At 38.5% G+C, this 25,853-nt stretch overlaps 2 protein-coding genes across 7 annotated transcripts in view; one reads left to right on the top strand and one right to left on the bottom strand.

Moving 5' to 3' along the window:
* OSMR (oncostatin M receptor) overlaps positions 1-4,037 on the top strand; it is a 33,822-nt gene extending 29,785 nt beyond the window's left edge. For all 5 annotated transcript variants that reach the window (XM_032096652.1, XM_032096651.1, XM_032096648.1 and 2 more), the window contains one exon: positions 672-4,037. In XM_032096652.1, the coding sequence (XP_031952543.1) occupies positions 672-1,121 (450 nt within the window). In that variant the 3' untranslated portion in view covers positions 1,122-4,037. The remainder of the gene's footprint in view (positions 1-671) is intronic.
* Positions 4,038-4,147: 110 nt separating this feature from the next.
* The window catches only part of RICTOR (RPTOR independent companion of MTOR complex 2), a 76,590-nt gene continuing 54,884 nt past the window's right edge, over positions 4,148-25,853 (bottom strand). The window contains exons 27-38 of one of the 2 annotated variants that reach the window (XM_032096645.1): positions 23,245-23,332; positions 22,403-22,495; positions 21,430-21,536; positions 20,560-20,789; positions 18,696-19,725; positions 15,039-15,216; positions 13,618-13,702; positions 12,118-12,351; positions 10,884-11,036; positions 10,071-10,194; positions 9,081-9,219; positions 4,148-8,894 (exon numbers count right to left, since the gene is read on the bottom strand). In XM_032096645.1, coding sequence (XP_031952536.1) covers positions 8,820-8,894; positions 9,081-9,219; positions 10,071-10,194; positions 10,884-11,036; positions 12,118-12,351; positions 13,618-13,702; positions 15,039-15,216; positions 18,696-19,725; positions 20,560-20,789; positions 21,430-21,536; positions 22,403-22,495; positions 23,245-23,332 — 2,536 coding nt within the window. In that variant the 3' untranslated portion in view covers positions 4,148-8,819. Of the gene's footprint in view, positions 8,895-9,080; positions 9,220-10,070; positions 10,195-10,883; positions 11,037-12,117; positions 12,857-13,617; positions 13,703-15,038; positions 15,217-18,695; positions 19,726-20,559; positions 20,790-21,429; positions 21,537-22,402; positions 22,496-23,244; positions 23,333-25,853 lie in introns of those variants that run through there. The other variant, XM_032096646.1, reaches the window with a different exon arrangement.

Here is a 25,853-nt window from a genome sequence, read left to right as displayed (position 1 = left end):
CCCTGCACTGTCTGAACTCAGCAGCCCAGAGGATACTGGACTGCATTGAAGCCTGTGAGCTGTGTCTGCCCGCTGCTCCTGCCCCAGTTCCCTCAGGGGGACACTGCAGGGCCGTGCACTTGCTGGCCCTGGGAGGATGTAGGGGGGTTCTGCCAGGCCTAGCTGGGAGAACAGGATTGGCCAAAAGGCTTTCAGCTTCTTCTGTAGCCCCTTTGAACTGGGAGCCGCTGCTTCTGTGCTGCATGTAGGGGGATCACAAGCCTTTGCCTGGCACGTGGAGCTGCTGGTGTTCACTGAAATTAGCATGAGAGCGAGGAGTGAAGTACACCTAACAGCCCCTGCTGCTGTCTTCCAGTTGGTTCTGCCTCACATAAAAACCAGCACACATCAAAAACTTGGTAAAGTCTTTAGAGTAGAGGGGCTCAAATATAGTCATAGTGAGTTTACTTAAAAGAGAAATCTCTAAATAAATAGTCTGATAAATTTCACATAAAATGCAGCTTCTGTTGAACATCTTCTACATAGGTTTTACTTCAAATTAATTTATTTGAAAAGTGCAAACTAAAAAAATGTGTAGAATATTCCTAGAATGCCTCAAAGTAATTACTCCCTTTTCTCTACTGTGGCCTTCTTTCATTGAGTAATTTTCTTGTTTACTGATTCTCTTGCAGATTGATTCTGAGAAAGTGCTGAAGATAAATGACTGCATTCCTGACGTGCTGGCCATGGACAATAATGATGAAGCTCAGAAATTGCATCCTGTTACCTGGAGCCCATTATCTTCAACACCAACTGAAGAGCAGATTGATGGTCACAATTTTTCCTGGATTTACCCTAGCGAAAATGTAGCGAGAGACTTTCCACCCCCATCTATGCCTGAAACTCATACTTGTTTCGAGAATTTTGCTTATTCTTCTCCACTTGAGGCTGAATCTGATCCCTGCCAAATACCGGAGACACTGGAAGCAGGCAAGACAGCAGTGATGCTATACCAGCCACAATGCTATTTAGATATTTTTCATGAGGATACAGCCTCAACCACCAGAGAAACAGCTGACAGAAAGAAGAGTCTGAGATACATCTCACAAACAGATCTGCGCTGCCTGGGTGGGAGGCTTTGATGTTCTGTCCTCCAGTGAGTCCATCCAGTGTTTGGCTACACATGATAAATGAGAATTTCTAAAACGACAACTTTACATTAGGGCTCTCACAAGCCCAGCTGCCTGACTTCCGTTAACATGGCAAAGCTGTTGTTTCTGGACTAGTTTTGAGTACTGACTTAGACAGGAATTATGTGTGCTATGGCTCCATTACAAGTTACGGGCATTAGAAGAGATTTATAGGCTGGTTTGTGGCCCGTATTATGCAGAAAGTTACATCACAGCAATCTGTCACAGGCTGATGCAGAGAACGGCTTTATTTTGCAGAGATTAAAACTTTATTCATAGAGGAGCAAATTAAACAAGGGAGAAGGTTGTTCTGCTCAAGGGCTGTATTTCTCTTGTAGTGTTCTGTGTACTTTGGCCACCCAGCCAGTGGCTACTGTGCTGCTGGGTATGGAGCATTACCCAGCCCAGTCATGCTGGGGGCTGGGTTGTATTTTCTCTCTCTCAAACCATGTAAGGAATCATCATGGAAGTGTTACCTGCACACAGTGTGGCACATTCCTAGAAGATTCAAAGTAACTTTGACTTCTCCAGGAGTGCTGCCCTGAGCACCCAAATCCAGTGATCATCCTGCTTTTACTTCACCTGTGTCCTAACTGCACTTGATGGATGAAAGAGCACAGAAGACAGATTTTTATAGGGAAGAACCTGCTTCCATTTCTCATAACTGGGGCTCCTCACAACTTCTGCCTTCTCTGCCTAAAGATGACTGTTTAAAATTTTCTTAACTATACACTGAAGAGATGTAGGAAGTTAGGTGAGAGTAGTTACTTTTCCTGAAGGACAGAGGTGGTACCATGGCCTCTCTGCTTGTGCACATGAACTGAACTTTTGGCATTGACCCTTGTACTTCCATAGCAAGCCCCAACCAGCCAAGCAGACAGGCTGGTCAGAAGCACAGGTGTATGAGTGCCATTTGTGAAGAACATCATAATCAGGCTGCATACTGGCTAGATCTCTCAATACTACTTTTGCATGTGTTATAAAAACAAAACCAAAAAAAAATTTATTGTAACACTCAAAATCCCTACAGTAGGCAGCAATGAATTTGGCTTTTCATTTTGATTTCAGAAAATCGTACATTTGTAATGAAGCAGTACAATTGGAACCGTAGCTGAAAGTTTCATCAGATTTACCTCGGTGCACAAAGAACCCTTTGGTTTTGCCTCCTTATGCTGTTTGGAATCTGTCACAAATAGATGGTTTCAACTTAACAGCACAGCATAAGCAATTCTCAAAGGTGAAAAAAATGAAGTGTGTCTGACAATTCGATGTGCAGCTAGTTTGCTAAAATGGAGTTACTTGCCTTCCCACTGTTTAACTAACTCATCACACTCCTAGAAACCAAGCAGCTGGAGACAGAAGTGAGTTCTGATACTGAACCACATCTAGTTTTGGTACTGTTGCTTACAGATATTGTTGTAATGTCCACAAACTGTGTTGGAGCAGGAAAACCAATAGGACCTCGCACAGTCAGGGCTAAGACAAGCACTGACTACAAACAGAGGGAGAAGTCTTCAGCCAGGAAAAGGGGGGTACAGCGATACAGACAGAGATGGGCAGATGTGATTGGAGGTGTCCAGTCCACACTGTACCATGTCCTGTATGCTGCACACAGGTGCAGGTGGCTCACAGGCTTGAGGAGGAGAAGACTTGCAGCACAGTCCTTCCTTTCAGCCTCCAGCCAGCAGGATAAGGACACAGGGCTGGACACATTTTGCTGAAGGGCAAGAGGACAAGGAGGGTAAGGCAGAAGGGTGATCCTATTTGACAGATGCATCCCAGAGAAAGTTCCTTCCTTTATCTTAACCTCTTTGAGTTACAATGCATGTGAAAGCTTGATACCACAGTATCTTTCTTTACAGCTTGGAACATTTGCTTCTCCAAAGTGCTTCATCACATGTGTAGCTTTAATGCTGCAAAAAAGGCCAATAAACATAAGGGAGCTGTTTTGTCACCACTGCTGCAAAACTTCCTGAGCTGTGTATTTCAGAAAAATGTGTATTTATTCTAAAATGTTGAAAAGGTATCCTAAATCAAGAGTTAGGTAGCTAAGGAATTCACATACAGATGTCAGAAAAGAAAGATGTCTGTCAAAGAAATCAGAGTATTGCACAAAATATTTTAACTTTTGACATTGCTGCAGTTCCCTGGGCCAGAGGGGACAGCTGCAACCAGGCACAACTCCTGCTTTGAAAAAGCTGCTGTCACTGAGGCCTGGCTGCAGCAATTCCACCCAGGAAGTGAATGAAGGGACGTGTGTGGGTTCAGCCAGTTGTGCCTTCCTGATGGTGGGGTGAGACACATGGGCCTGCTGAGTTCCCACCTCTCAGTCCCTTGGTTGCTCCCGGGGAGATCCTGCTCTGATGAAATTCCATTATCTGGATGCAGTGACACACTTGACCACATTCCAGATTGCTGGGTGAGGGAAGGAGAAGTGGGCTCCTCTTTCCCTATAAACCTTTTGCTTCCTGGTGCCAATGGGTGGTGCTTTGTGAAACCTCCTGTGCATCAAAGGATGCAGATGGAGGATTCCAAGAAGGATAATGCCTCTGTGCCATTCCAAGGGCACAGTCTGGGCACCAGAACTGAAGATTAGAGAAGTATTTTGGCATTTGTGGGGAAGAGTGTATAATTTTTGGATATTAAAACATCTGTCTTGCATTAATGGTTGAATGAGTTCAAAATCGTAACCCTTTTTTTTGTTCATAATTCAACTTTCACAGCTGTTGTTGAAATGCTTATACTTCATCACATATAGAAAATCATTCTCAGTATGTTAAACTTCTAAAATAAAAATCGTGTGTGAACTATTAAAGAGTCTCTGTATCTTATAAAGCATTAAAGTAAAATATATTTTTGACAAAACCATTTATTTGGGAAGCTTCTGATTGTTTTAGTTACCTAGTAACTTACAAATATAAATCAATTCCAACCCCTTTCTAATGCTGAGAGGTACATATGAGACCAGAACAACTATGAGAAGTTTAAGTACATTTTATTAACAATGCATCCCTTTGATAAGACTACGCTTCAGGAGGCCTTTAATGCTCATTGACATGAACTGTACACAGTATACAAAAAAAAGGAAAAAGAAAAAACACGAAAAAATCAAGGTGGGCAATACCATTTTGGGACAAGCCTCTGTTTAAATTATACACAGCTCAATGCAATATTCTTACGTAAAATATATAAATACTTTTTCTTTCTATGTTACAGGTATACAATATAAATCAGATTTCAATGTCTGTTCAGTGACCTACAAACACTAGAACATCCAAATTTGTAGCAGCGTATTACTAAACAAAAAAAAAAAAGACCACACAGGACAGGGAGAGTAAGTACTGAGATTTTTCTTGATCCTTTCCCTCAGATCAGAATGATTAATTTAGATAATCTCTTGCAATGCAGTTTTAGGGATGCTGACAGCCCAGTACTAGAACAATTTTTCAATTAGATTAACAAGGTGTAAAGCCTTTTTTCCCCTTTAGACAGAGCACCTTGTGCTGAAACACCCTATTCAGTGGCAAAATGACATTACATTTTTTGGCATAAATTACATTTTGCAAATAAAATAGTGTATTTTAAAAAGCAACTCAAGCAAAATGTGCAATTTCTGCATGCTGTGGCATTGCTGTCCATCTACACTACAAAGAAAATCCAAAGAAAATCCACATTCTTTAATGACTATAAATCTGTTGAAAACAAAACTATCCAGGGAACCAGCATCGGGAGTTAAACAAAACCCAAGGAGATTGGAGACCTCCAGAAAAACACAAACATGGTTTCTAGCATGTCCTCAAAAGTCTTTTATAGTTCTAAGATTTTACTCTCACATCATTTACCTTTCATAAGCACACAATAATAGAAGTGTGACTTAAAAAAAAAGTTGCTAGACCTGCTTTCAAGTGGCTCCAGTGAAGCTCAGAGCAGCAGAACTGTGGGGAGGTGAGCAGGACCTCAGAGCCTGGTGAGAATTCTTGAGCTGCGATTGCTCCACCTGAGCTCACGTTCACTTACAAGCTTTGCCAGCTTCCCACAGCCCAAACTGCCGAATACCAAGTCCAGGGCACAGACTACAAAGCAGCAACTCTTCCCTTCCACACTTGGTTTTGGTTACTATTTCTTGAACAACTACCTAACTCTTCAGGCACCTAGGAAAGGTGCTTTGGTTTTGTTTTTAGTCTCACTGCAAACCGCAACTCTCTTTCGAGACCACCTATGTATGTTTCAAAGTAAAATGAGAAAAAGACAAGCAGGATTCTCACCGGTGCCTTATAAATTGAGCTTACCTTGGTGTGCGAGCCACTGCACCCAAAACTATGGAATTGTTTAATAGTCCACTGGGGGAAAAACCACCACCACCCTGCAAAGAGAGCGCATTTAGGGTAGGTTTGCCAGGCGTCAGTCAAGTAAGAGCTGTCAGATAAAGAAAAGCAACTGTTTTCAAGCATAGCATGCCAGGGGCTCCACACAGAAGTTGGGAACTTCAAAGCCTGACCATCTCCAGCTCCAAGTGATGTCCATAACAGCTGGGAGTGTTCTGCATTTCTTGATTTCAGACTGGTGAAAAGTTCGCTTTCTCCAAAGGGGACACTCAGCACCCAGCCTGGTCCTCCTTCCCTCTGTGGAGAGGACCAGGCCCCTGTGGAGGTGCCTGTGAGTCACACTCTGCCCTTTGGAAAGGGCTTCCCTTTGCCCTGCCTGCATGAGCAGACCAAGACCATCAGACAGCTGATGCTAATTGTGACTGGTTCCACAAGAGTATCTCCTTCCCAGAGCGGCTTCTGCCTCTGAGCTGTGTGTGTGAGCAAGTTGAGTACTTGAGGAGTTTTCTCTGCCACAGCAACTAAACTGCATTTATATACAGTGTAAGTAAACACTACACACATTACCATTTATTGAGCAGTATCACTCATCACTCAGACTGGAAATATAAAAAGTGGGTGGTCTGTCAGCTTCCCTAGGAGAGGTGGAAGAGATTTTTTATTAGGGCTAATATAAGCACAATCATTGTTTACTACAGCTTTCTTTCAAAGTTTTATCATGATACAAAGAAAACCCTAAAATAAGGACTTTGAAAGGGACATTTAAAAAAAAAAAAAAAGAGAGAACTATAAAATTAGAAATTCACAGTTTATAATTATGCCAATATAAATTTCCTTCAATAACAGTATCCCCTTCATTTGCCAATTAAAGTGAAACATCAATGTGAGCTTAATGTCAGTGTGTAAATTAATTTTCTAGAAATGTATGTTATGTACAATACAGACTTTACATCCTTGATGCATACTTGTTGAAATCTACTGACACTCATACACTTTCAGAAGAAAAATCACGCTTTATAACTGAATTTGCAGCCATAATTTTTTATGTCAAGTTTCTGTTGCCATGGATCCCCAAACAAGTGAGTAATTCAGAACACATGAGCATTTCAGAATGGAGATTCTTTCAAAAGTACATTTGCTTACCTTTTTATAATCAGAGGCCTTCCTATGATGCTTTCTACATTAAGTGCTATGGGTTAAACTTAACAAATGAACAGAGGTGGGTTTTTTAAATACAGGTGATAAAACTTGTTTATTTTGCCTTAACTGCAGAAAAATAACATGGAATTGTTTGATGTAACCCCATTTAGTTATTAAAACAAATCTCTTCTACTCTAGCCTAACTGAGGTAGTGTTTGAAACTACTGTATAACATACGCTATCCCCATTTGTGGGAAAACTACATTATTTTCCTTTGGAGTTTATACCACTATTTGGTCTACTGTGATTGACATTTTGGTTTTACAAAAGCATTTATTTGTTATGACTGTAAGTCCAATAGTTACTGGTGTGGTGTGTTTTCTAAACATTTCAAACATGTCTTGCCACACATATATTATTTGTGTCAATGACCACAGAAGAGTTCAATCAGTTTCTTTTTGCTACTTTCAGTGGGAAATCATTAAAAGATAATCTTAGGAACTAAATTTGACTATGAGCAGCAACTTACAGTCTGCTTTACCAGAACCTGATGGTATGCAGTGCACATAAAAATTCAGTGAAGTGACAGCTGCAAAGCAGTGCTTATGTGGCATGATGAAATTTCCAATAAGAACAAATAAATTCTACGTTTCACTAGGAATTGTGTGTTACTGCTCACAGGACTACTTATTGAAATCTCCAGTAGCATAGCTAGGAAGAACAGAGTTATGAGCATCAGGATAAATTTCACTTAAGTATTAATCTGACAATTTTAAAAAATGGTAGAAGTGAATGGATAAAAATACGTTCTACTTAGTACAGTCCAGCTGAATTATTCACCTATATCAAAATCAAAGGGTAATTCCTTCTATTACAGGCATTCTAACAAAGGTGGCCATGCTACTGTATATACACATTTGCATATATTTATACTACCTTTATATAAAGGCTTCTGAATCTTTAGATCCATGATAAAAGTGACAGGGATTCCTACTTTTTTTTGTTTAGCTTGCACTTACTAGTTTAGAAATGGCACTAGTAACATGATAGAGGCAACTACTTCAATCATTACCAGTCACTGTATCATTTAACTTTTACAACAAGTCTTAAATACCAGTACAAAATTTTAAGTACGGCTGCTCCAAAATTTGTTACTTAAGGCTTTTCACTACAATTATTAGTACTATCTGATGCTTCATCACTAATCCATTGAAAATTCAAATAAACCTTTGTTTTTATAAAAAGCTGTTACTGTGGAACTTGGAAAACACTCATACTTAAGTCTCCTCACAAAACCTGCAATGACTAAATGTCTTTAAGTTCAGTTTATACAATATTTGCTTATCTGATATAAATCATGCTTTTTAAAGGATTGTAGTTGAGTAAGACCCACATTTGTACTATATGAGCATGAGTGTAGAAACTGCAAACACATGCATAGTATTCAGGGAAAACAATCTGGTTTCAGCATTTTAAGTTTTAAATGACTTGGTTTTTTGAAAATCAAATTGTAGTGAAAATCCTTAACTGGTTCAGATAAGATACATGTATGTAAATGCAACGAAATTGAAGAGACTACTAATAAAATGTCTTACAACTATAGCAATATTAAAATAACTTAATGAAACCTCAGATTCAGAGGCATCTCTTTCTGTCTGAAGTTACAAATCCCCAAAGTAGTGTTATAAACAGTACAAAAATCAACAGAGAAGGGCTAACATTAATCCCCTGGTGCCCACAACTACAGCATGGCTCCCCATTGCTGGCAGTGGAATGCACCCCCATCTCTCTGATTCCTGGTATCCAGGGTTTAAAAAGCAAGGCATCGTTCTGCTTCTCTGGAACAGAATCGGAAGTCAATTAAAAATGTCTCTGCAAGTTGTCCTATTTCACTGTAATTTATGGTAGAAAATGAAATGAAAACTTGTGGAGGTGTTCAGTGCTTGGCTCTTGCATATACTGGTAATTACTATTATTAAAACTATGTTACTGTCTAATAAATCCCCAAAGGGCTCAAATGACTGTGCCAGTAATTGGTTGAGGAAGAAAATGTTTTCAGTTCAGTCTTCAGGTACCAGTAGTTTCTGGAAGGTTTCGAAGATGATGTTCCAAGTCTTTTATCCAGTCAGTGGGAGGTTGTCTGAGCATTTCAAAGTCTGTACGCAGAGCACTGCCTCAGCAGAGGTCAGGACTCAGCTGATGCATCGATTACGGGCTGTTTTATCGGAGTTGCTAAAATAGCCTCTGCTTCCTCATGCATCTAAAAGGAAAGGATGGAGTATTAAGATTGCTAGAGATTTTACTCAAGAGACATCACAAAATGGTTTCCTTTAGGATATACCTATCTGTGAGCATCTTTTACTCATGAAAGTAAAAGATGAGGACATGGAAGCTACACCCAGTCAGCCATTTTGGTACATTCAGTGCACGTCCACCCTCCACTTACCTGCAAGAACTGAACATCTTGAAATAGCTCCTGAATGAACCTTCGGGATGGAAGTCGAAACGTACAATGTGCTAGCAAGTAGGACACCTCAGAGTAAAGGCATATGTCATCAAATGCTTGGGGATACTTCTCCTTAATTCTGAACAAAGAAACAGACAAAATTGTGTAAGTCTTGAAAATATTTCTATTGTATTAAAAAACCCTCCAGCTTTTGAATTAGATTGTCATCATTAATTCTTCAGTTATAGGCATTATAAATCCTAGAAATGACAAAGCTAGAAAATCAAAACAGACAGCATTACAAAACTGGAAGAAATCTACACTAATGAGATGAACAGAATATACAACTTGCAAGTTGCCCAGAATTACTATCACTGCCTAGTCTTAAAATAACAGACTTAGAAAGAGAACAGTGTGTAACATAATTGACATCCACATGTACAGCAGTCATAAAAATATGAATAATGACTAAACTAATCTTTTAAACCTGCAATCTTTTTGAAACTAAACCATGCATTTCTACATTTTCTTTTAGCTGTTGTCAGTTTCCAATGGCATTAGCCCAGAAATCTACAGGTTACCACACTTAGTCCCTGGATTTATATTTCTATATTTTAACATTTTTTAAAATAAATTAATTTCAGTAGTTGTACTCTTGCTTAAAGTAGAGCTGTATTTCTCAAGAAGTTACTTTCAGCTTGTTATTGTACTTATCTATTATTCAGAATAAGTAAAAAAATATTAGTTTCTTTTTTAAAGATACACGTTATACTAGGTATGTAATCACTACTGCTGAATTACTGATTTTAAAGTCTGGTTAAGAGTAAAATACTAAACAGAGCAAAAATGTTAATATTATTTCTTGAGCTTCTACATTATGTTCAATCATATCTACCTGACAAGTTTTGAGAAGTCAGATTATTCACTGTCCCTGAGGCCTTAAGAGAATACTTATGACTAAATGTTGCTAAAGCATCTGTATGAACTTACGTCAGAAGTCCAGTTTCATGGCCCTTAGTTCCTACTGAACTGCTCAAATTGATAACTAAACGTAAGACCTCTTTCCGCAGAAGTATCCTGCACACTGGTGTGTCATCTGGGATTGACTTTACTCCTGGAAAAACAAATCAGTGTGGATTTACACAGAATTGTCTTTGACTGTGCTGATCTCATGCTGCGTAAATCTGTTTATGCATTCCATACACACAGGAACACACATATTAACCCGTATTCTGAGCTATCAAAAATATTTCTATTGAAATCAAAACTTAAAACACAACTATTTTCAGGAATTTGAACAGTTTACCTTTTCAAAAGTATTTCTACCATTTCAAAGAAAAACCCGCAAGATAAAGTTACAGTGGTATTGCTACCGCTAAACCATGTTGCAAACTGGATGAGATTCTATGAGATAGTGGAGAATTTAAAAACCAGTTACTTCTTAAGAAACCATCATAATTCAAAATGTAATACACAAGTATAAAAAAAGTCTCTTTAAAGTAATTCAGTAAATCTTGGAAATCTTTTTTAAACTAACATCAGAGTAGAAAAAAAAAGGCAATCAATTTACTTGTAATGTCAGGTATTGAATAACCTGCAGAGGGGAGCAAAGGGAGAAGAGCTTAGAACTTTGTTCTCCCACCTGGAGATGGATAATGTTTTTATTAAGACTTGTTTGTTTTTTGTCTAACAAAGAACATTAATTCGTTGCAGTGTACATAAGTGAAATCTAATTTTTTCACAATGCCTAAAATATACTTTATTAGTGATAGTCTCTAATAATCATAAGGCTTTCAAACTTACCTAATACAAGCTCTGTACTCTTAGTGCTGCTGGCTGAACCATGGGATACTGCATCACTACAGCCTGAAATTCCAGAAAATTTGGAGGAATGCACATCTAAGTGATTGTGAATGGTTTGCCCACACCAGTCAGTATATGGAAGGTCTGAAAAATCTGACATGAACAAGATGTTGCACCTTTGTTATTCATACTTTTCCCCAATTCACATGCTTTTGTTATTTTCCAACAATGGAATACATGAAAGATACTGATGCACTAAATACTACAGATAAAACCAGTTTGGAACTAGGTGGTGGACTTTGGACAAATCATACCAAAACTCTTCCAAAATTGATTTTTCATTTTAATCTTAAAATACATGAGTGGAGTCTTCCAAACACTGATGGAAGCCTAAGAAGCCGTCACACAGAGTGCTGTTACTGAAATATCTGTGCTCCATTTTATGTAACACAATACAGATGCTCTTGCATGTGCAGACTTCTTCTTGTTCACACAGCTGTCACAGGTGTTTGCAGAAAGGGTTCTGGCAAGAGCTGCTGCACCTGTAACTACAGCTGGGATTTTATTTGCCATACTTTCTCGCTACTGAACTCCAGCTCAGCTCTCTGAGCCATTCTTCAAATTTGTGCATCACCCCCTTGCCAACACTGCTACTAACAAATGTCTAACACTGTTGTAAAACAGTGAAGACTCCTAATAAGCAGCCACTACTGGATTATCTTTTCATCACGGGCATTGACAAAAGGCATGTAACTGCAAGCTGTGCAGAGGAGGTTAGAAAAAATAACTCTGAATCTCATCTGAATCTCAAAATATGAGGGAAGATGACTAAATCCCAGAAATTACAGCTCAACTTCAACAGACGCCACAGACTTCCTTTGTTGTATTTATGGCATAGACTTGATTTGATGTCAGACTTTTCATTAGTTGAACAGCAAAACGTCAGTTTTCAGAACATGCATTTTAAGTACTAAATAAGGTTTCAAATTTTGTCTTTTGATATGCTCTTAGAAATATTTGAAAAAAACATGCAGGCACTTACTCCTACTAACACTAAAAAGTGGAAGACTGGAAATGACCAGAGCAATACCACTGGTTGCACAATTAGCTTATTAGAGAAATAATTTTAAGGTCAATAGTCAGTTAAACAAAAACCTTTCCAGATTATTTAAAGATGAACAAAAGCCAGTATGTTCACTCGGTTTTATCACACTTCTGCAGAAGGAACACTAACCTGCACGATTATATGAAGGGCTCGCTTTGGTGTTAGGCTGATAACCCAGAATCTGAATGCAGACACAGTAAAGACAGTTCTCATCTGTGTGCTCCTGGAGCCCTGTGTCCTCTGTACCTTCTAAGAACTGAGAGGCATCTGAACGGCTTGTATTCATTATTTCTGTGAGGCTGATCTGCTGGCGGAGCATCTGAAAAGGGCTTTTGACAACATCACTCGCACCTGATGGAAGACCTGTAGATAAGATTTAGTTATCAAAAAAACCCTACAAAACCAAGCTACCAACACTAACTCTTTCAATTAATTTCCACTTTCAAGCCTTTTAAGGCTGGGGATGGAGTGCATGTGAAGACCTATGAAGTTTTTTTTTGAATGGTTAAGCTCCCAAGATTGTTAGCATTTGAGAAAGAGACATAACGTTTTAGTCCCAAATTATTATACATAACAAAACATTGCAAAGGACAGAATTCAACCTCTAAGCACACACACTGTAAGAAGGTAAGTGGTAAATCCTGACGTGATATGAACATTACTAATACCCACATAACACCAATACATTACCAATTTTCATAGTGTCAAACGAGATTAATACAACAATATACCAGATGTTGGAATTACACATGCACCAATGCAAAAATAAACACAACTTAAAAAACTGTAACTTAGTGGCCGTGACAGGAAGAAACTAGACTCAGCAATGCAGAAACAAGCAGAAGACACTTTAGTGACATGCTCTTCCCTGGGTGGAAAAAACAAACAAATACAATTTTGAACAACAGTTACTTTACACTGAAACTTAGCAAACTACAGAAACATACCTCCAGCAAAATCAACTTTGTGTATAATATTAATATGACAGGGAAAAAAAAAGGTAGGACAACAGCTATCCTAATAAACTATTAAATAAACAGTGTCAAGGCTTCTTTTTTTCAGCTGAAAAGACACATACTAAGACCCTACAGATTTCTGACTTCTCTGGAGTAAAACGGAGGTGCATTCCAGAGCAAGCCAGGCATTACAGAACTTGAAATTCTCTTGTCCCATCACCTTCATTGATCAATTGTCATGAACAAATAACAGAAAGACAAAACTTACTTTCTGAAATACACATCTAACACCATTGAAAGTTCCTATAAATTACCGTGTAATCAAAGGAAAATAGTTCAGTATGTGGAATTTTTATTTTTCTAAGCTTAAATTTTGTTACATCCTTTAATACAGTATGACTACTAGTCTTTGAGCAGCTTTAGCTCACATTATCAGAGATATGCAGGCCTCCTTCATTTTTAAGAGCAGGACCAAACTTTGAAGCAACACATTAGCTCAAACTAAGTAAAACAGGGAATTAATGGCCTGCTATCCTGATTCCAGAGCACAATTCTCAAAACTTAACAGCTAAAAATTTTGTTTTCTGTCAAGAAAAATTAACAAATAAATCAACAACCCACCCAATATACCAATAAACAACAGAAAGCTACAGGAGAGGAATAAAACCACTACCTCCTCCATCAGATGTAAAGACCCTAGATCCATGCTCATCAAATGGAGGTGTAGTTTTCTTCTGAAAATATGGAGTTTCCTTTACCTGAAACACCCAAGTGACAATTAAAATTAACACAGGTGATAATCAAACACAAATAAAAATAGATTTTATGAGGAAATGAAATGTTGTCTTTCTTTTACTTCAGGAAAAATATGCCATTAGAGGAGGAAATTAAGAACGAATTCCTGAGCACTAAAGAAAAGCCCAATGAGACAAATATTAGTGAATGAACATGTATTAACAAAGGCTTATGAAGATTTAGCAAATGTTAAAATGGTGGTGACAGGCTGTAAGGAAACAAGTGACCCACAGTGGCCAGCCATAATCTGTCCATGATCCCTCTACACCACTGGAGATCTTGGGAATGAAGTACAAAAACAACCAAAACCAAAAAAAGCACAAAAACAATCTAAAATGCTGCCTGTAGGATGTTGAGTTGAGACATGTCTCAACCACAAAAAGACCTAAGAGAGAAGAAATGAGATAACAAATATGGCACAAAGACTGTGAAGGAAAAAGAAGTCACTTCACAAAGGAAAAACAGAAGCAGAAACACGGTATAACATGCTTTTGCTCTAGGTTTAGCAATTTTTTGAGATTAGTAAGAAAGTTATTTAGATTTGAAAGGCAAAGACTAAGTAAAATAAAGATAAGGAAGCCCACTTCTACCTTTGACATAGACCACGTCCTGGTTTTGATAATTAAGTAACAGAATATTAAGCCCTATGATGCATCAGTTTGTTAAATGGGAATGTGTTTCTACCAAGCAGAAAGAGGAAGGGAATTGCTGAGACACTGAAATTAAAATAATTTCTAACTTAAATACATGTACCTTCAAAGCTAAGTAAAGACAATATAATTTTATACTATAATGACCTATATAAAATAATCTATTATTTAATAGAGATCATGGTAGCAGGGAGTTAACTGTGTGATTATGCATATAATTTATAGGTGACTGATGAACATACCAATTGTTGGCTAAAGTGGAATTATTAATTAATTTAATTATTAACTAATAATTTAATAATTATTCATTCTTAAATGAATGTCCACAGACTATGCTAATTTTAGTATAAAAGCCAGATGTCAACTAAAATCTTATGACAGCAAATTTATGTCACCACTGTTTAACACTCTTCTAACACAGTCTTTGCCATTATTTGCCTTTAACACAACCCAGCCTAGTGAACCTGCGTAAACAGGTTAGAAGAACAGTTGAAAGAGAAACCCTTGCTCTTCAAAATGCGTTTCTTTAAAGTACCACATCCATTTTTCCTCATTTTTCTAGATTTAATCTATTCTGATGAAAAGGCAACAATTGACTGCCTTTCAGTATGAAAATGCAAATGAACCAAATCAGTTAATACATACGTACCTGAAATATTTCGTTGATATCCACTGGGAGAGCAAGACCAATGTAATCATCAGAGCTACCATAGGTAGCGTTAGAAACCATGGAGCGAACAGAGGAGGAACGCTGAAGTGTGTTTTGGTTAATAGGACTTAATAAATCTTCTTTATCTAATGAAGCATAACTTAAAGCTTTCATGAACCTGTAACATTGAAACAAATACATTAAAATTTCAGTAACTCTCGTTCTGGCGCATTAAAAGTAAGAAGGACTGCTAACACAAAGACCATCCTCATCTTCCCACTGAAGATATCAGAGTTTGTTAGGACGAATTACAGCTATAGGCTCATCGCTTTTTCTGCCTCATACTGTCTTGCATGGTTTGGCAGTTCCTGGACTAAAAATTTCTTTGTAATTCTTGGTACAGGAACTCCTGCCCATCCTGCAAACACATGAATGTTCTTCAACCTTCCAGCTTTGAATATTTACAGCTCAGACACAGCCGGTAAAGATTTGGGTTTCTAAACTCCTAACTACCTCATTCTGAAATGTACCTATGCACTGAATGTGTATTTCCCAGATAGTCACAAACTCTGAGCTGAGCAGGCACATCCCTGAAAAGGCACACCTTGAGCCTACCAGTGATACGCACAAGGAACATTTTTTCTCCCATATTCCAAAGGTGCTACCCATTAGGTCACCCAAGCATGGAGGAAGTATTTGTTCAACATGAATACACAAAGAACAAACTTAAACCTGCACAGTGAGCAGAGCTGACTGTGACAAATAGCTTGAAGAACAAATAAAGAAATAGGATGGGAAAATGAGACAAGAGAGAGCAGGCTGGAGAACATGTCCTCAGTGCTGACCAGAACCCTGACGATGGAAATTTCACATTCAGCTATCATTTTACTTCTCATCAAACATAAAAACCTAAAAATGTTTTCTGCTAATCAATCTATGTAGATGGTCTATATGCAGTGGATTAAAGTTTCCTAATAAAAAGACACACCTCAGGAACAGTGAATTTTTACTGCAAAGCATGATACACTGGAAAGTAAAGTGAACATTTGATTTTTTGAATTTTTGCCTTGAAAGTAGTTCTCTATCAATTTTTTATTTTAGATGGGCAATAAAGAGTCCTCTTATACCTACAGAAGGGATTTATGTTGAGATAAAATTAAAATATCGAAGTTTGACCATGTAAGGTTCAAGAAATTATTATGCAATGGAAATGCACAAAATACAACTTAGAGGATATCAACAGTTTTCTTGTTAATTCTGACCAATGGTAGTGACAGTAGCAGTGGACTCACAACAGAAGTCAAGCCATACTTCAAAAAAAGAGGGAAAAGACCTCAGGTTGTGCTAGAGGAGGTTTAGATTGCATATTAAGAAAAATTTCTTCACTGACAGGGTTGTCAAGCATTGGAACAGTCTGCCCAGGGAAGCAGTTGAGTCACGATCCCTAAAGACATTTAAAAGATGTGTAGATGGAGCACTTAAGGACATGGTTTAGTGGAGGACGTGGGAGTGTTGTGTTAATAGCTGGACTCAAAGGTCTTTTCCAACCTAAATAATTGTGTGAGAATCAAAAAGTTACCAACTGCATGAAATATTTAATAATAAAGCATTCTACAATTACTCTCAACATAAATTAAAGATAGAAGTATTAATCCTAAATGTTTTGTCCCTGCTTTTCCTAGAAAAGCTAACAGATAAAGCATTAGTAGTGATAAACACCATCAAGTTTTCATGAAAGAATGTCTGCAGGTGATGGGGTGAGAGCCAGGGCCCAAAACATGCACGTTAACATTTATGGCTGGTCTTTAGAGACGAAGGTGGGAAATACAGCTTCACAAAATTTATGCAAAGAAAAAGGCTTTTTAACCTCTGAATGAAAAGAACAACTAAAAACACTGCAGAAGTAAAAAAATGGCAGTTAGTTGCTACTAACACATGAATCTGTCAAAAAACCGTAAATGAAAGTTTTCTGAAGACTGACAGAAAAATTGATTTGGCAGATAAAAAGGACAGAATTTTTTCTAATTTATTATTTAAAAAAAAATCTAAGGACAGTTTTAGTTGGAACAGTAAACATACTCTGAATTTATGAGTAAACACAATCTGAAATTATAAGTACCATAATTTTTTCAGTGGAGACACAGCATAACCAGCAAGAAAAACACATGTACTAGTTTCACTGCAGTCTTTTCAAAAATTGTATTAGCAACTAACACAATCTGAGTATCTCTGAGTATACATGTCTGCAATTATTTAACCTTCTCAGAGATACAAGCACTCCAGACATTTCAGTGTTAAGCATGTCAGCACAAATCCTTTACTCTAACCACTGACACAAGAGAACACGAACAGCTAAGCACCAGGAATAGTCTGTATGACATTGCATGCAGGATCAAAGTCCACTGCAGCAAGGCTGCTCTGCACATCAAAGGCATGACTGCAAAGAATGGTAAAACATCACTTACAGCCATTACAGAACCTGTACTACCACTGAAATGACACCTACTTGTTCCTGCACTAGCACAGGACGCCAGTGACAGAGCAAGGAATGGCACTTCCAATTTCCAGGACAGTGCAAGATAACTACTAAATCACCCTTATCTAACCAACATACTCAGTCTAGTTCTAACTTACTTGAACAAAGGTATTTTTCATGGCATCTTTCCAGAATGATGTGAATATAGCAACAAATGGATGTTGCTTTTAATCAGGACATACACACTCAACTGGGTTTGAGGAGGGCAGCTCAAGGACTGAGCATTTGCTGTTCTCTGCAGTAAGCAGATGACTCATACACTGGTAGTGTCTCCTCCTTCTCTCGTTTGAGAGATGATAAGGTAAGAACAGAGATAAAAAGTGTCTTTTCCATTTCAACACTAATGTGAAAATCCAGTGCACTAGCTAAAAGATGATGTGAAGGAAAAATTTAATACAAGAGCTCTTAAGGGAATGCTATTCAGCAGTGACTGTTGCAGCTGGGAACAGTGTCAATGTCAAGAGCTAGACATCTTATGTAACTATCTAATTAGTCTTCAGAACATCTAATATTGCTCAAAAATAAAGAGGTGACATGGCCATCTAAAAATAAATGCTATGAGTAAAATCTTTGATCTGTTGTAGCTAAGAAGCCAAACTGACATTCCTATCAGTGGCACCAGTATCTCATCACTGGCCTCAATGCCAGTGAACACAAATATAGCATATTGGCAAGAGTCTCTGTCCTAAAACCTCCCCAAGTGACATTGAGAAAATTCTCTTCTGAAATATAACTCTGACTTCACAGGCAATTTGGTGTGTTTGCAACTTTAATAATGTTAGCAGCTTTAATAATGTCAGCAGTGCAACTGCATTTTTTGTATTACAGAAGTTAAAACAGGAAGCAAATGTGATAAAAGGAGGCATTTTCCTTTGTCACCAATACCATTATAAAGGATTGAGAACAGCTATGAAAGCTGGGCTTCCCTGACAACACTTACAGAGTTGAGAATTGTGCTTCTATTATTCACTTAATACCAGTACCGCCTTCAGTGAAGTTATGCATCACCTTGCAACAACTGTCCCTTTTAGGTGCAAATAGAAAAAAACAACAGGAAGATACTGTTCTTAAGTTGTTCTTAAAGCACTGAAGTAAGAAATGAGCATATAGTAATTTCTTACCGGCTTGGGGTTAGTCGAGAATCCAGGCTGCCAGACTTCATAGTGATAGTGTCAGTAAACAGCACATCCTTTGCTGGAGATGCCAGGGCTTCTGAGTGAGACAGTGAGGGATGCATCCTCTGCTGCTGTAGGCGCTTTAGTGTAGCATAGCCAAATGCATCTCGAGAACTTGTGTAGCTGAAGTTATAGTCAGCAAGACTTTTTATTGTAGCAAGAGAAGGAGCTTTAAGAGACTGGGCTCTTCTGGGAAGGGTATGAGAAGACCCTGGTGGAACCAGGGATACAGAGTTGGATTTTGAGAGAGGCAGGTGGTTAGACTGTGGTGTTGAACAGTGACTTGGTTTAACTGTTTTTGTGCTTACCACAGTACTCAAACTTCCGGAGTCAGTATCTACATTTGTAGTGTCCACACCTACAGTCTCCCTTGAAGGGCTAGAGCTCATTGAACTTATGCCACTTGTTGTGGTATCTGTATTAAAACTTAAGCTACGACTCTTGAAATGTGTTTGGGTAGTACCATCTCCTATTAGCCTTTCTTTGCTTGTGTTTTCTCGATGAATTTCATTTCCAAGACCTTTTGGCAGCTTCAGATCATTTTCTCCAATACTCTGGGTACAATCAGTATCTTCCACATGCTTACTTCCAACAAAAGAAGTTTCTAATCGTAAAGTCTGAATTTTTGGAACCCTGAAAACAGGGTTCAATTCTTCTCCAGCAGGAAAGTCTATGCTACCACTAGGTTCTGTTACTGTACGATTTCGCCTCAGGCCTGATTTACTGTCAGATGATGTCAGCTTTCCTCCTTTTGGATCACTGCTACTTCTGTGCTTTTTATTAGGTAGAGTAAGAGAGTTTAGAATGCGATTTTTCACAAGTCTACTAGAAGAAAAAAAAGGAAAGGGACTACGGTCTTTGTCCTTTGAAGGTCCAGGTCTGTCATAAAATATTTGTTCTGCATCTTCAGTAATATCTAGGAAGAAAGTACTGGTGGAAGTACTACCGAAACGGTCATCCTCCATGATGAACATACCTGAAATTATACAAGACTTTGTCACACAAAATAGGCATTTCTTCAAAGTCTACAAACTATGCTGCAAAATAGGAAGCCATTCTACAGAAGCCCAAGTGGGTGGTCTATGCAATTTACTGCAACTTTAATTCCTCTTTTTTTTCCTGCAGAACTTGTTGCACATTAACTATCTTGAGGAGTAACTGAGCTGAAAAAAAAAAGCCTTCAAAAAAAAAAAAAAAAAAAAAGCCACACGGCCTTATTTCAGCGCAAACATCCAGCTACTAGGATTACAACCAAAGCACTCCTTTAATGATATCTAAATGCAGTATATTTCTCGATTTAAATTCCAAGTAACCATAGCAAAAATAAAATGCATTAGGTACTTGCAATACACAATAATTTAAATACAGAGAAATTTTGGGTGTTTCTGTACACCCTGAGACCATAAATACTCATTTTCTAGAATATTCCTTTGAGGACAAGCAAGTGTATCTTTATACTCAAGTATGGAGGTTTCTGCAGCATGTTACAGCAAACTGCCATGATCCAACACAAAAATTAGTAACTTACCATCATGTGACAACTTTTCTTCTACACCAAATGTGAAGCTAAGACACTGTTTTACTCCCTCTCACTTTTCTGCATCTCTCTGAATGTACATAACTGTCCTATTGCTTGTACTCTTTTATTGCAAGAACACCTTTACACCACTGGTCTGAACCTCATCCTGCCAAAACGCTGGTAAGAACACCAAAAAATGCTGTTTGTGGTGGGTTGTGCTCTTCACAGGTTATTCTTGTTTGCTTGTTCATTTTTTCCTTGTTTGCTTGTTTTGGTGTTCTGGTTACTTACTTGATGGAGCAGATTCGCTTTCACTGTTGTGCCTAGAACTGGTAGACTCAGAGTTCAAGCTAAGAGTGCTGGGTATAGAAGAAAGTTCATTGCAGAGCTGCTCCATGTCATCAGGGACCACTGGCCAAGGCTGTCTACGACTGTGTCTCACTGCATCCCAGTTGTGATGCTTCAAAATGTCACATCCTTGTTTAGTTTTGGCTATTAGACCAAGCACGTAGACACAGGTTCTGTATTTAACATATATATAGAAAAAAAAGCAACAATAATAGCACCTAATTTAACTAAAGTCATTTCACTTTTGAAAGGAAACAGTTTCAAAGCAATTCAGCAGAAACTTCACAAAACCGACAAATAGTATATTGTTAATTTTTATTTGTAAATCAATGTAAGCTTAAGAAATACGCTAAAGTGTCTGAGAAAAATATACTATTCAAAAATAAAAACTAATTATCACAAGAGCCCGATTACATAAAACAGAAAAGTACCTTTTGAAAAAAAGGCCAAATATTAACGTAGTAGCAGTATTAGACAAAATACCATCTACTTATGCTTTTAAATATTTCAAAAATATATTTTAAAAATTGATGTAATAATAAATTTTCACAGAGATATAAGTAGCAAGTATACTGTTTTATAGAAAAGGAGAAAAGTAGTATATTTTTTCATCGATTTCATTTGTTTACTGCACATTCTTTCAGACTTCCTACACAATTTTACGGTTGCATACAACTGATACTCAATCATCAGTGACTTTAATAACTGGTTTCCAATAAAGTACAAATCTGTATTCATGTAAATCAGGTTTCTATTTGAAAACTGATGGCAACTACCATTTGAAAATTTTATGTATAAATCAGATACACATACCCTCTAACAGACAGAACCTCACAATGTTGAGCAAGTGCCATTATATCAGGAATTACATTCTCCTCTTGAAGCAAGTTAAGACCCCAATTCGACGACCCGATATTGCCCTGGAATGAAATTTGTCAAGTAAATTTTGATCTTAATGTGATCTGCAGCACTATCAATGTAAAGTTTTGATAATTTTGTTTGTTGGTAGCAGAGTTTGAAGCTACATCTTCTCAAAGCAATTAAAAGATCTGAGCACCCCTTCTGACATTACCTAGTTGTGCTAATACAAAAAAGCACTCAGCACACTGTGTATAATACCTAAAGCTGCTCAAATTAGTAGTACTATGTATTCCTCACCTTACCAGTTCTACTATTAGCCAGCAGCGTGATCTTCGTTTATTTATTTTACATTCCTCTTACACAGGCACCTTTTTACATACCTACAGTATCTTCCAATAATAATCACCTTGGACAAATGTTCAAAATTAACTTTGGGGAAGACAAGAAAGAAGCAGCTGAGTGACAAAGCACATTTAGGAGTGTAGCTTGGATACACACCAACACTAGGTTTTTGCCAGTACCAAGTACCAGGGTGCCATAACCACATGGATCAACACTGGCAGCCAACTTCCTTGCAGAAATACTAGAGGCTACTAAAGTAAATGCATTAAACTCAGACCATGGCAACTTTTAACTTCTAACTACCAGTTCCATACTAATATTCCTATGGCAATGGGTTATTGTTCTTTGTTAAAAAGAAAAAAAAAGACAAAATGATTATTAAAAACCTCAGAATAAAACAGGTACAGTGAACCATTTTCAACTGAAAGTATAGTTAGGGAACAGAATGCCAACTTGAAAAACTCACACATTTTTTGATAAACCCCCTAATTTCTTATTTTTACAGAATTTTGCTTAGTTATTTAAGAATGAACAGTTATAACACAACTAAACAACTGCAAAACTTTGTAAATCTATTACTAACCAAGGCCCAAAGGGCTGCTTTCAGCTGCTTAATTCCTTCCCACTTATCCAGCATTGGGGAACGAACAGTGTAACTTAGATCTGTAACAATACTCTGAAGGAGAAAAACAGAAGAAGAAAAGATTAAGTTGAAAATGGAGACTTCAGTCATACAGGTTCTCTTGCATTTACAGTAAAAGTTAAAGCACTAATTTACATCATGCACCCTAGGAAGAACAGTGGTAATTCTGGAATAATAACCACAAATTAACAGCGGTGATAATGCAAGAAGAAAATTTTAATGAAATCACTGATTCCATGAAGTTATTTCAGATTTTATAAAGATGATAGATTAATCAAACTAGCACACTGCAATATATATGTTTTCTCTTGAACTTTTCAAAGAGCATTGTCAATTCATTAAATCATTTACAAATCCACACTGGAAGTTAATTTAAGCAATTATGGCTTAGAATTTGTTTTCTTAGATTTTCAAAATATTAGGAAGATTTTATTCCCTCATTTCCACATTTTTGTATGCTTAAAAGGATAGGCATAGTTTTACCACATGTATAACTGTCAATATACAATCCACAGAGACTGACTTTTTTTTTCTATTTATGAATTGCTTTCCATGCTAAGATTTTGCTAGTCATTTTAAGAAAAATGTTGCAAGCTATTTTGCTGATATTTCAGGAAGGAATTTTACATGAGATTAGATGGGGAAGACTGTCTTCACAACTTAAGACTCATCATCAACCTCTGCAATGCCTGTTAAACACCATTTTTTTCTTAAAACCTTTTTTCAAAAGGTTTACAGTGATCTTTAAAATATTTCAAGTTATAAACAGTTATTATCCTCACCTGAGACTCCAGTAAATGGCAGCCTGTTTTATGGTGCACCAGTTGGCCATAAAGGTGAACTGGCAGGTAGACATGTGGTCGTTGTAATCTGGCAGAAATAGAAACATATGTAGGTTTCCCAACATTTCTAATATTTTATTCTAAAATAAATTGCACTGCAATGTAATACAATGACTTACTCTTGATTTTATTCAAACAAATAGAATTCTTTTGAGGAATTTAGAAAGGAATAGAACTGTTTCAATTGGAAGGGACCTACAACAATCATCTAATCCAACTGCCAGGCCGCTTCAGGGCTGACTAAAAGTTAAATCCTGTTATTAATGACACTGCCCAAATGCCACTTGAATACTGAGAGACTTGGGGCATGGACCACCTCTCCAGGATGCCTGTTCCTCTGTGTGACCACCCACAATGCTTATGGTAATTCTTCCTAGTACCCAGTCTGAACCTCCTCTGCTTCAGCTCTGAGCCATTCCCACACATCCTGTCCCTGGGTACCAGGAAGGAGAGCTCAGCACCTCCCTGTGCCCTTCCCCTCCTCATGAAGCTGCAGAGAGCAGTGAGGTCACCCCTCAGCCTCCTTTTTGCCAAACTGGACAAGCCCAAAGTCCTCAGCTGCTCCTCACAGGAGGTTCCAGCTTTGTTTCCCTCCTCAGGATGCGCTGAAGGACCTTCCCATCCTTCTCCACCTGCAGAGCCCAGCAGGGCCCACGCTGAGGCTGCCCCAGGGCTGAGCCCAGCGGGACCATCCCCTCTCTGTGCCGGCTGTGCCGTGCTCGGTGCTCTGGGAGGGGGTTTGCCCTCAGGGCTGCCCGGGCACTGCTGACCCACACCGAGCCCAGCACCAGCCAGCCCCACATCCCCCTCTGCAGCTGTCCAGCCACTCCACTCCCACTTTATCCCTGTGCCTGGCGTTACCCCATCCCAGGTACAGAATCCAGCACTTGGACTTGTCAAATTTCACCCAATTTATGATTGCTCAGTGCTCCAATCCGCCTCTGCAAGGCCTCTTGTCCCTCAAAAGAATCCACAGCACCTCCCAGTCTGGACCACCAGCAAATTGCTACTGATGCATTCACCTCCAGCATCCAGACTGTTGATACAGACCTGGCCCTGGAATGGAGCCCTGAGGAACACCACTGATGAGACCAAGCACCATGCAGATGTAGCGCCATTCACTGCAACCCTTTGGGCTCTGTCCCTCAGCCAGTTCTTCACCCACCACACTCATCCCACAGCTAGCCAACTTGTCCACATGGACACTGTGAAGGACAGTACCAAAATTTTGCCAGGAAAACTACATCCACTGCCTTTCCTTCACCCACTAGATGGGTGACCTTATCACAGAAGGATAATAACTTAGATAAATAAAACCTTCCCTTTGTGAACCCATGCTAACTGTGTCTGACAACTGCATTATTCTTTAAATGCCTTTCAACAATTGCCAGTATAGTCTTCTCCATAATATTTCCAGGAACTGTGGTTACTTTTCTGGGTCTTACATACTTCTTATGAACTGGAATAAACTGGCTAGCTTCCAGGCAGCAGGGACTTCCCTAGACTCGCAAGACTTTTGGTAGAGATGAGTCCTGACCCAACATCTGCTAGCTCCCTCAGTACTGATGGGCTAGCACTGGTGAGACTAGTCCCTCAGCCTAGTGGGAACCAGGCCCCACAACCTTGTGAACATTCAGCTGATACAGACAGTCCCTTACAATATTAGTGTCCACAAATGGAAAGTCACAGTTTCCACATTTGTGGACCTCTGGATCAGAGAACCAAGCAGCCCAAGGTCTATCAATATTGCTGAAGACTGAGGCAAAAAACCCACTGAATTTTAATTAATCTCTGTTTTTTCTTCATCCCTGTAAGTCAGGTGACCATCTTCATCAAGTATCAATCCAATGTTTTCTTCATACCTCCTCTTTCTTGTTGTATGACAGAACAATGCCCAGTTTCAGTCTTGAATGAGCTTTGCCTTTTGTGCCCTCCCCCTGCTTATGTGAATCACAGTTTTATAGTCTTCCTGTGAAGGGTGACCTTCAAGAGATCATATAATTTCCTTTTCCTCTTGAGCTCCATGAGGAGTTCCCTGTTCAGCCAAGGTAGTCTTCTGCCCCACTTGCCTGACTTACAACACCATGGGATTGCCTACTCCTGTGCTTCTAAAAGATGGACCAGCACTTCTGGACACCTAGGCCCTCAAAAATGTACTCTGCTAAAGCAGCTCCCCGAGTTACTTCTCCTGAAGCCCTCAGCAGCAACTTTGCTGTGCTTTTTCTCATTATATTGAAAATTTTAACCTTAACCATGTCATGATCATTGTGGCCTGGAGAACTCCCTTCCATCACATCTCCCACAAGCCCTATATTCACAAACAGCAAGTCGAGGAGGACATCTTTCCTAGTTGGCTCACTGAGTCCCTGTGAAAAGAAGGTATCGCCTACAGACTTTCTCCTATAGAGAACTTCCAAAATTGCTTGTCACTGCATGATGACATTTGCAGTTGATGCCTGGAAGTTGAAATCTTCTACAGGTAGCCCATAAGAACAAGGGCTACTAATCCAGAAATTTCTCCTAATTGTATATAGAATGACTCACCAGAA

This window comes from Corvus moneduloides, chromosome Z (assembly GCF_009650955.1).
Source record: "Corvus moneduloides isolate bCorMon1 chromosome Z, bCorMon1.pri, whole genome shotgun sequence".
In the NCBI taxonomy this organism is placed as follows: Eukaryota; Metazoa; Chordata; class Aves; order Passeriformes; family Corvidae; genus Corvus; species Corvus moneduloides.
The sequence above is the reverse complement of the archived record's forward strand: the minus strand, read 5'-3'. Positions and strand labels throughout refer to the sequence as shown.